At 36.4% G+C, this 12453-nt stretch overlaps 1 protein-coding gene across 4 annotated transcripts in view; it reads right to left on the bottom strand.

Annotated features, from left to right (window-relative positions):
- Window positions 1-12453, bottom strand: part of LOC121423825 (ELAV-like protein 3) — a 38831-nt gene that overhangs the window by 22703 nt on the left and 3675 nt on the right. For all 4 annotated transcript variants that reach the window (XM_041619325.1, XM_041619326.1, XM_041619328.1 and 1 more), the window contains exon 2: window positions 4258-4455. In XM_041619325.1, the coding sequence (XP_041475259.1) occupies window positions 4258-4455 (198 nt within the window). The remainder of the gene's footprint in view (window positions 1-4257; window positions 4456-12453) is intronic.

Below are 12453 nucleotides of genomic sequence, written 5' to 3'. Positions count from 1 at the left end.
GTGGTACTTAGCACAAGTGTAGCCTACATGTACATGTATACATGTATCTTAAAATAATGCAATGGAATATTTCAGTGTCTGAAACAGCGTGTACTTTTATATACCACCAACAATTTGGCTTCTAATGAAGATACCTATGAATGGAAAGAGTACAACAAGCATTCCTGCAGCTAAAGCTAACATCGGGTCTGGGCTGGAGCATTTTCATAAATCATGTAATTGACAATGTACAAAATGGAAAAAGAGCCAGCTCCTAAATTTGTGAAATGAATGACACGGAGAGATACGGATGTCAGAGTAAATGAAAAGAGGAGTCAAGTACAGAGAGACCATGAAGAGAAATGCCTTTTTGGCCGCGTGGATTCATTAGATTCAGACAGAAGCACTCGCTTTCCGGCTTAATCCCTGCACGCATGATATACATGGACACGCACGCTGCATTTATGCACCCCAGGCTTTCAAATATGTGCATTGATCACCTACATGCACATCCATTGCCCCTCTTCTCATGCATAATTTCAATCTATCCACACAAAGAAGGATCATTAAGTTTAATGATTAGACCTCGTCATGAATACTGAATAGGGAGAAAATAAGATGCTCCCACACTGTAAAATTACTTCCTTCTCTGTCTTCTTCCCAAATAAGATTTAATAATTCACTTCAAAGGGGCTGATCGCTCTGATGGCTTTTGCCTGCTATATGCATTAAAACTTTCTTGGGATTTGTCTTAAATATCAACCACCCCTTTCCTCTCAATCAAATGCATCTGCCTTAGCAATTATTTATAATTTGCATACAAGAAGATACCAATGAATAAATTTGCATTCATTGAATTCACACAGTAAAACCATTCTGTTAAAGACTTCTTTTTAATGCAAGGTGTATAGCATCACGAGTTCATGATAAACTATATCCCAGTTATTCTTTTATTAGAAGACAGGATGACGTTTTATAGGAAAGCTGCTTTTCGGGTCACCGAGAATCCAATCGATTCTATGTGTGGATTTTTTCCCCTACCAAAACACGAGATGGGGAGGAAATCGAGATGGGAATAAAATTGATATTCGAGCAGTTACACTCGTTAATTTCAAAGATTTTGCTAGATCGATCCCTGGTTGCTTTTGGCTTCCAAGGTTGTGCAGGTCATTCAAAGTATCTGAGCTAATCTAATTGGAGTGAGTGTGCATCAGATGTGAAATGGTGATCTCCTGTAGAGCCTTGCCTATGAACCGTGACATAGAGGCTGGCATGCCTCGTTCATCAACCAAACAACACTACACACACTAGGTGGGTGATGGCCGTCACAGATTACAAGTCGGTCGTGTGTAGCAAGCAAGCAGCCAGCTAGCTAGCCAAAGCAAGCTACGACGAAAAAAAGATGAAAATTGCCGGCGGCACACGTTGTCATGATTTCTAATGAGACTCTTATAAACCATGGCAACTTGGAATAAACAAGAGAGAAAGTTGGAGCAGGTTTTTCTTTCGGTGCATTTCTCACGTACTGAAAAATGATGGAATGGCCGAATCTGAGAATTTATGATCAATCTCCATAATGGTCTCTGCTTTCTTCACTCCTGAAAATTGCATTATGTCATATATCCTAAAGGTTAATTTATATTTAACTTTAGAAGGAAGGAAAAGAGGAACTTTAAAGAAACTTCCTTGTTTATTGATCTCATAAGGATGTGAGATATGACTGATTGAGATAACAACTGTTAAGCAAATGACCAAACATTCAATTAAAAATATCAAAACTAACACCCCCCCCCAAAAAAAAAAATGCTTGACCTTGTAAAAGATTACAAGTTTGAATAACTCTGTATGTATAACACTCATCAAATAATGAGTTGAGAAATAAAATGTTGATTTTCAAATGGCCCCAAATCTTGTGATATCAATAAGCCAGTTTGTAGTTCCACTTAGCGCATGACCAGAGGAAGGTCATTGGTACAATAGTGAAATGGTGGTTTAAAATTTAATGAGATACATGTAAGCACCAACTTTGATGTCTTGATTATTCATATATTCTTTTGAATTGTGTTTTTACATTTACATGTACATCCACAAAAATAATAATGAATCCACGAACACTGACATTTCACAGTTTGCCAAGTACATTCTACAGAAATGAAAGGTCATTTGACCAAAATTCTGGTCTATATACTACACAAGTGTCTAAACAAGTATTGCCCATTCCAACATTTTTTCTTTTGACAAAGAAATTTTGATCTACCAAACCCAGACATTTTCCCTCCCCAAAGGTTGTTGGTTGCAAAGTCTATTGTTTTCCAAACCATTTTAAACCTAGAGAATGAGTGAATATGAAAACAAGCGATACTCTGAATTCAAATCTTATGCAATTTTATGCATAGTTTCAAACAAAGGTTATTCTTAAAAGCCTGAAAACTTGCCAGAGGAGTGTCAGACATAGCAACAATTTGTATGCAAGCTCAATTCCAATTATTGTTGTCTAGCTGTTACTAGCAGGTGTGATTCGTAGTGTATGTAGGTTTCAAAGAAAGAAACATCCATCACTTTGAATCACAATTGTTAAGTGTTTTTCAAAACACCTTTTGAATCAAGCACAATGGTCAAATAACTTTGAGCAAAAGACCATTATATTCACAGAAACCTTATGCATACCTTTTTTAAGATGGATTTAAATACATGTATTAAGCACACAGACATAGCAAAAACTAATGTATGCCAACTTGATTTCAAGCATTTTGCTAACAGGTTAAGAAATACCTTTTATTGCAGTAATTTCCTTGGAAAAGATATGCAATCACTGGTAAACAGTCTAAGATTTTTAGAAATTTTCACCCAAACTCTACACAGCACTATACAGTCTGGACTGTCAAAAAAAATTGAAAAGATATCTTTGAACTTAGGCCAAAATGTTTTTTTTTAAGTCATTTTAATGACTAGGGAAATAAGTCACCTCTAGAATTTTGGTGTACAGTGTATAAGGAAAGCCATTTTAAGTTTTCTATCCTATATCTTGATTAAATAATAAAAGTGTCAATTTCTTAACACAAAATGATTTCTCGAAATTTCAATTGATAACCAAGAAATGGGATTAAATGATAAAAAGGCTTGTCATATTTGTTGGCACATGCTGGCTAAAATTGTCCATGGCCAATTTGCATAAAAGTTACTCTTATTATTATTATTCGGCATAATGAAACATATAAACGTGAATGATAGGATAAGGAGAGTCACATGGATGCCGGTAACGGTAAAAGATTCCCTAAATAAGTATAACCCGAAGGTCTTTAATTATTGATGATCCAATGGTAACCTGTATGGAATCCTTCATTTTTTTCATTTTGATTGGCTGTTGGGTATATTTTTTCTTTACATGTACATGTAGTTTACCATTGATTGGCCAAGTTAATATTAATTTTATGCAAGGGGGGGGGAACTAATGTGACACATCCTTAATACAATGATTTGAATTTTGTAAGGTGATGCTTGTTCATTAACTATTTTAAGTTTCTAACAATCATTTTCGCAGTTGTAACTGTGCATGAGCAGAAAAGGGTCATTCAAAAGAAAAGTATTAATGATTTGGTGATTATTTTAAAATATTTTCATCACCTCCACTGAAGAGTAAAAAATTGTCCTTTACCACTGGAATTGTCAGTAGCCCAGATTATAGTCAACATGCCAAAAGTGGAAAATACAATCAATGACTGACCTATTTTATACCTGGGGCCTGTTTCATATTAAGAGACAACTATTTTAATTTTGCCATCATAACCATAAAAACCTAAATTGTGACTGGCTACTGAGCTCATACATGTACATGTGCATGTAGTTGTCATAATGGCAAAGCTACCATACATGTAGTTGTAAATCTTTATGAAACAGAGGCCTGGGCCCGTAACACAAAACTTAGCAATGATCGTAGAATATTTTTCTACGATTGATTCCATTGACTACAATGTACAATCGATCGTCAAAATCAAGCTTACGATCAATCACTAAAACCTGTGTGTTATGGGCCCCTGGTCTATGCTGCCTTTGCCATGGCTTTCTTTCTTAGAACCTTAATACAAAAGGATGCTATGTCAGATAAGCTTGTGCAACTTCTTCATTACTCAAGTGTTAGTAGTGTTCATCATAATGAAAAATGGGATAGGTCACTCAAGAAAAGTTAATAATGACCTAACTGCGGATTTTCTTTTTTTAATCAAACAAGAATATCGTGAGTGCGATGAAGAGAATTGACATCCGTGTTTTAAAACTCACCTGTGAGCTTGTCTCTAACCAATTTACATGACTCTATCTCTCCAAACTTGACAAAGAGTGCCTTCATCTCATCCTGGGCCATGTTCTGTGGTAGATAGTTGACGATGAGGTTTGTCTTGCTGTCCTCGTCCACAGGGCCTGGCTTCATAAGTCCACCGTTTTGCATGGCCGGCTGGACTGTCTGGGACTCCATGTTGTCTGAATTTACAAAGAAAAAAAGAGAGAACAGAATTACAATAATGTGGCGTTTTTTATGCAGGTTACAATCAGAAAGAGAAATTAAGAAAAAGGGCTAAAACAAGATCTGGGGGGGGGGGTGGTTTATAAAGATCCACAATAATGGTAAAAAATTGCCTTACATGTATCAAATATGGAAAACTTTATTCAATGATTGGCTGATGAGCATTGTTGTCATGATACTGTAATGGCATAGTTACCATATTCACAAATTCTTTATGAAACGACCCCAGATGCTGATTAACTGAATTAATTTATCAAGAAGTCAACAATCAATAATGCAAAACTAAGCAACTGCAAGCCTAAAATGGGGCGATTCAATTCATTTATTTGTTTAAAAAAAATCATATTGCACATTCGAATGATAATACCATTACCAAGTAATTGTTGGACATGAAGAATTTACTACTGACAGGATTTCCACATTAAATATATGGGAACCCAACAAAATTAACAAGTTTTTAGCAAACTAAGTAACTAAACATTACAATACATTGAAAAAAGGATAGTTAAGAATATACTGGTGTTATGAAATGAAAGAATGAGAAATAAATTAACCTTGTATCCTCTGTACAAAGCTTGTGATATAAATTCAATCTTTTCTTTTTATAATTCCAGAAGAATGCTCATAAACTTTGGGTAATAACATGGAGTGTAGGAATAGAGATGTAAGTGATGTTCATTCCATATTCATTGAAAATCATTAATAAATTCTTCCGTGGAAATTTCACGAGAATCATAATGGTAAGGTCAAGTGGTGGAGGTTAATAATATAAACCACGGATGTTATATTGCAAACAGTTAGCATACTTCAAAATGGTTTGTAATATACACAAAGTGAATGTTACTGTCATTTAATGATTTCCTAATTGATTTTCACCTTCAATTCACATCACACATTACTGCAAAAGTGGCTGGATGGATCAATAGGAGTTAAAGTCAGATATTACACAGACAGCACAGCTAGCTAGGATACAGCTGCATCCCATAGACAGATCAAAACTAAAATCAATAATGTCTATTTACTTCCCCCCACACCAGCAAATCATACAGAATTTAATCCATACCAGCAGAAAACAAACAGTGCTAATCATCGTGATTCTAAACGGTGCAGTTCCATTCCCAAGAACTGTCTTTGTAATTTTAGGGGTTGAATTCCCTATGTATGTCATTGATCTAGTTTATTAATAGGCACAATGACAACTTATGTTTACCCATCGCAGCAAAGATCACATTATAAAGGTAAACATTGAGACCGGTCGAAACACGGCTCTTTGATGAGGGGAAGATGGCGGTAGCATATGGCCGCAGATCTTACAATGCATTTCCACTATAAAACAAATGCATGTCGTAAATCCCCCCATCTTCGTGGAAACCCACCGGAGAGATCTTTTGTGCACAGAAGAATGTCAAGTACACGCAAGCATGCTTTCTTCGAGGTCTTGCAGTAAACATCTGTAAGATTGGATATTGTGTACTGCATACAATGCAAACGTCTGCTAGGAGGGGAAAGACGATAAGGGTGGAGGAACTGGGGAAGAAATGAAGAAAAAAAAAGGAGTCGGAATTGAAAGATGCTCTTCTGATGAATAGGGACAAATTATCTTCCTGTGGAAAGCGCTGCTGCTGACGCAACACAACAAACACAGGTTGGACATTATGTGCAAGCAAATCTGTGCTGAACACAAAAGGCTAACATATTGGATGCTATAAATCTTGGGTTACGGGAACGGGAGAGGAAAAATGAAAGTTATCGCTAGTTGGCAAGATAAGATCAGCATTAGACGGTGATGTTCTGGAGCATTAATGCTTGTATGCAGTCTTCTGGTTAACTGGAATAGAAGTCATCTTAAGAGTAATGAATGACAGAAGAGACCGTACATTCAAACCAACCCAGTTGCTTTTTTTTGTTGGCAGAACATCTGAACATTATAGGATCTTACGACACCCTTATCAATACTAGTCTTTAGATGTGCTGTACCTTTTCACATAGTCAAATAATTGCGAACTGGTGCATTTTATATCTATTTATTCATTTTTTTTATTCATGCAGCTTTACATGTACCTGTTTGTAATGTATTTTGTACCACTATTCAGTTTTTATCAGTTGTTATATATCACATTAATAATCTAAGAAATCTAATTTTAGTAAACGATTGATGATGGTACATCATTTGATTTAAAAACATAATAATTTGGTACAATCCTGTTAAACAATTCCCAATTTCATGTTTGCATGCATTTTGACAGTAATATACATGTACATAAGCATTTCTATAACATTTGGGTAGATATTTTCATGATTTTACTGTATAGCGTCAATGGAGGCATCCACGCTGCATATTTGCTTGGAAGGAAAGGTGTAACGTGTACATAGCAAATCCCCCTCCTGATGACAAGCCATCCCAGCTGAAACCCAAATAATTGTTTCATCATTCCACTAACACCACGCCTGCTCCGCGATCATGGGACAAGCTAAAGACAAAATCTCATGCTGCGTCTGGTAGAAATAGCCAAGGCAAGCAAGCACCCAAGCAAGCGAGGTAGCCCTTAAGCTTTGTATTTAATGGGCTTAGTCTTCTTCCAGCTCCATCACTTATTGATCATTTTTGCCCTGTATGCATTCACGCCTCCGTGTCCAGCACCTACCCCCTCTCATCCCCAGACACCTATGTAGGTCATGAACCGCTCCGTCACATACCAGACTGCATACTTTACCCTGCCCAAGCTACACCACCGTACATTAACTGTATCTCTTCCTTCCCGAACATCCTCTCACCCCATCCTCATGATGTTGCAGTTATTAGCTTCACATGCATCCAACCTCCGTGCTTTAATTTGCCCTCTATATTTATTCATTGCACATGCTGGAGCATGCATGGTCTCTGTGATATACAGCCAATGATAATCCAATGCATATCAAATTAAAATGGATTTAGAGCTGAGGCTAGATGTAATTGTGAAAATTGATGCATGGCAAGGCGATCTGTAAATGGAAAACAGCATCGGTTCATTTCATTACCAGCAACGCAAAACAAAATTCTCTAAGGCATTAATGTGCTAAAAAATCAGAGAGCATTGTTTTAATTTATGAATGATACCGGTAATTCATGTATCCTTGCTTGGCAATTTGTCTGTGTACGCACAAGTCTCAAGGATGATGTAAAATTAGGGGAGTGTTTCAAGAAGTGAATTTCATGGATAAATTTGCTCTCAACCAATCACATTCAAGGATTTTGGGTAGCTTGTAACATTAGTCAGCGAAAATCACTATTTGTTTCATGAAATTGTCCCCACACTGTGCATCTTCTTTGCAGACTCTTCTCAGCTATCAGTGAAATGAAATTGAATATGACAACAGTCACAACACAGAGCAGGATCACATTCTAGATGGCATTAATGTGCCCAAATCTTAAAATGTAATTTCAATTTCTGTTAAACACAAAAAATAGCAATGAAAATTCGCCTGTCTCATCAAGCTTTTGTCTAATGCACAGGACCTTGCGCAAATTTCAAGGACCCGATAACATGAAATCAGACGGCATCTTCTTTGCAGCAGACTCTTTTCTCCTCAGACATCAGTGAAATCAAAATACTGTAAATGTGACAGCACATAGCAGTAGGACCGGGTCAAGAGGTAATGTCTGCTCCATATGTCTGGGCCTCAGGAATGATTTATTGCATCGTTGGGGTAATTTTGATGAGCGAGATGGAGGATGGGCAGATGTGGAGGAAGAAGATGCTTTCCCAACAATGGAAATTGCCTCCGACGACTTGGAATGTTTTGCATAGATATAGGTATATCAATAATGCAGGCCATGTGTGCACGACCCTGCATCTAATCACACACAAGGTCGAAAGACGTATATATGTATATATACAATACATGCATCCAGTATACATAGATGAGATGCAATACTTCTATGTGAAATGTGTGCTGACCATGTCACCGTCTTTATACCCTTCAACAAGATTTAGTCAATTTGTTTTGATACAAGTCAAATTTACACAATTTTCCCTTTAATAAAGCCTAAACATACCCAAATTGTAAATACCAGTATGTCTACATCTAATGGAGATGAAAGTGGTTTCTTTGTTTATGTGCGCTTTTGTCTGCAAATATGATGTTCACGTCCCACAATTTCATCAAATAAAAGCAATAAAACATTGATGCACCCACAGTTCAAGCAAATGTCATGTGCACTTCTAATCCCACACCGTGCAGCATCATTAATACACCCTGTGAATCGAAGGCCGAATTATGAACATGCACATGTACAAACAAACTTCAAACCAATTACATCAATTGAAAAGACACCCTGGGTGCTTTTGTTATTGCGTCCTCGAATCATTTAGGCAGCAGCTGATGGTTTGAATACACCTAATTTTTGTAACCCACCCGAAGAGAAATCCTACATATGTAAGCCCCTTTTGTGTTACTTCAACGGGGAAATAGAAAGGGAAATTAAGCCTATTCACAGTTCCACAAATTCAGCTGTTAAATTGTCATGGTCAAGGCCAGGTAGGAACAAAAACTGCAAAGATGGGGGGAGTCTACGCTTTCAAACTCTATGTCATGAGAATATATTCATCTTGTAGAGGTGAGAGCTACATGAATAATGATCCGAGCATGATTTATTGACTGCTTGGCGGTCCGGCAAGATTTGACTGATGCAGAAGCCCCGACGACGTGTGGAGGATGATAATGTGAGGGTTTAGTTTCGTTTCGTGTTAAAGCTCTCCCGGTGCCGCATCCAGGCGTGATATTGTACACATTGGGTTGGATGGAAACGAACCCATCAGGGGGAAACCGGGTCGAAGAAAGCCCCATTCTTTGTCCCCATGTCTAAGGGGGTTTTTCTGTGGGACACATTGGAAGCGTGCTATTGTTATCATCAGAGCTTTTTCAGTAACCCGTGTTTGTACAGTCTCCTTGCTTTTAGCTATGTGCACTAATAGGGTTCCCTGGCCTGGATCAATTTGCATTTCTCCCATGTGCCCGCCTTTTGGAACCCACCATCTCCAAGGATATTCATCCTTTTCGGAAGCATTTTTCTCTCTCTTCTTCAAAGATTTTCCATAGCAACAGTGCATATCTGTTACAGGGGTTGAATTCTTTGTCTCTTTCCAATTATGTAAACAAAGTGAAAGTGAATGGAAGCTGCTCTCTGCATGTACAGTATTACTGACAGGATACAGCTTGATAAGGTTAAGCAACATATATACGTTTTTAGAAGACGAAGCACATTCTAACATTTAGCATTTATTATTGGAGATTCTATTAGAATCCAATTTTATAGTTTATCTACATGTATACATGTAGATTATTCCAAATGGTCCAATAGACAGAGAAATGTGTCCAATAGACAGGGAGAAATTAACAATTTTGATAAAATCTTCAATATTCTTTAATTCAGTAAGCCCATTACACTTATAATCATCTCTCATTCTTTTTCACTGAATACATTTTTGTGAGCCTAAACTACTATAAAATGTTCATGTAGTTGAGGTTGCCCTACATGTATGTAGCACACATACATGTAGTCATAGCACATAGGTGACAGGCAACACATTTTATAATGCTGCCGTTTCCACGGTCATAATCATTTCCATGTGCACTACCAATAATGAACGTCTAACCCAAACATGCCTGGTCCGTAATACATTTTCAGTGCATTTCTTAATTAAAATGGTAAAATACATCACTCAGCTATTCAAATAAAGATACCAAGTTGGTTCTAGCAAGAAGGGGAGGAGGGGGGAAACATGAAACCAGGCACGCGATGGGATTGCACCAGTAGAAGTGAGACTAGATGTAACCCTACACCAAAAGAGAGAACGTGCCACTATGTGCTGGCAGGCTTGCTTATCGCATCTTACCTTATAACATACAGACGTGGCAACCAGTCTCGTGCGCTGTATGCTACACAACATACATGGAATGCAATGGAAAGCTTCTGTATTCCATACTACATTCACACCCTCCAGTGAAAATCCATCTTATTTTCCAAATTTTGTTATTTTGATCGATACTTGAAGCATTATGAGATGAAATGTTACACACCATGATTAGCTAACACTGTCTGGTACATGTATGTGTTTGCATGATTGAGCAAGAAATGTGCATGTAAATATTTCATTTCATAGTATTTTCATTCATTTCCATAAATTGATTCTATTAAATTACAGCGCATTATTTAATCATTATGATCCGGGTGGATGTTTGATGAAGTTCAACACTGACAAAATTGCAGATTAATTTGATAAACACTTTTCAAAGATACAAATTGTATATGGAGTGAAAATTTATTCTTTTAGAGGTATAATTTTTTCTTCTTCATTTCTTTGATTTATAGAGCTACTTTCTTGGATTAGTAAAAATAAGTTTTGAGATCAAAAGGATAACTTTTAATGATGAATTAGAGACAAATCTCAAATGCTATTTTTTTACTTATTTATTGATTTATTATTTATTTATTTATTCATTAGAACATTTATTCAGGTACGAACGATCAGTATAAAACTGTTCATATGTAAAAATTCAAAATGAAATACTTTTCTCAATTCATAGGTTCTTCTTTGTCTTTTATACAGAAAATGGACTGAAGCGAACTAGATTTTTAAAAAAATCAAAATGGTTTACAAACCCCCCTCCGCTGAAGCTACAATAATTCAGTCAACCTGCTGTTAAATTATCCCACTTTCTACAAGTATAATAATATCCCTCATGTATTGCATTGTGCATTGTTTTTCATCTCCCCTCCAGACATAGCGAGGAGTTAGACAGGATGAAAGCAGTGAACTCCTGCTGCTACTGCCTTACACATGCAATGTCCAGAAATTGCACGCCAGCAACACTTTTCAGGCATCTTTAGCCATATCCATGTCGACAGTGCAATTACCTGGTTGATTTCCCATGGGTGTATGGGCAAGAGGAATAAGTTTAATGCAAACAGCATTGTTTATAACAAGCTAAGTTCCTCACACGATCAACCCCTATAGACTCGCTGCATGCATTCTACCATGTTGCCAGCCAAGCAAGGGTGATTTGTTATTATGACAATTAGTGTGCAAATCACTTTGTATCATGGAAGCTACAATAGATTGTTAATCATTAATGAATATAAAAAGATCTATATTTTGAATTTGGGTTGTGTACTTTGGATTTAAGCTGATACATTCAGCGGTAAGCAATGATTTCTTTACCTGAACAATTTTTTTAAACATGACAGATGCCTACAGGCTACCATGTCGTGTTTCTTCTCATACGAGACCATACACTTATTTCTCGGCTCAATATAGGAACATTCAAGAAAATACATTTCACTTTCCTTTCACGTCACATTTATGTTGCCTACATTTGTTATTTTTGAATTTGGACCTAAATCTTGGTTAAGATTTAGTAGGTAGATCTATATAGCTTAATTTACCGTACATGTAAGTATATAACTGGAATAATTGATTCATTATCAGATATTGAAAGAATATATAACTGGTGTGCAGCCACGAAATTAAGGGTATTTTAATTTTTAAAAAATACATTAGCAAGAGAGAGCACAAGATGATCCACTTTAAATTCAAATTTTCACAAAGAATCGAGAGATAAAATGGTCAAGTGCTTCACTTTTATCAGATTTGAATGTTAGATAATACTCCAATACATGTACATGTATAATCTACCAAAGTCCTGGACAAGGTTTAATGTAAAGATATTATTTACATAATGATCAGTATCGTACAAGCCTTTTCTATGAAAAATAAATCGACAGTTGGAGTCTGCATATAAAATGAAATGTCCCCAATAGAAGAAAGCATCCAGTATTTTTAGTTATGATTTAAAAAAAGCATGGGCAATCATTTCTAAATTCTAAATTAATTACATATCATATGTAGCATCTAATGTAGATGTAGAGAAAGAATATGGGCCTGGTTTGATTTAAATTTCAGCAGATCCTTTTT

Source organism: Lytechinus variegatus, chromosome 11, assembly GCF_018143015.1.
Source record: "Lytechinus variegatus isolate NC3 chromosome 11, Lvar_3.0, whole genome shotgun sequence".
Taxonomy (NCBI): Eukaryota; Metazoa; Echinodermata; class Echinoidea; order Temnopleuroida; family Toxopneustidae; genus Lytechinus; species Lytechinus variegatus.
Note: the sequence above shows the minus strand (reverse complement) of the source record. Positions and strands in the feature narration are given on the sequence as shown.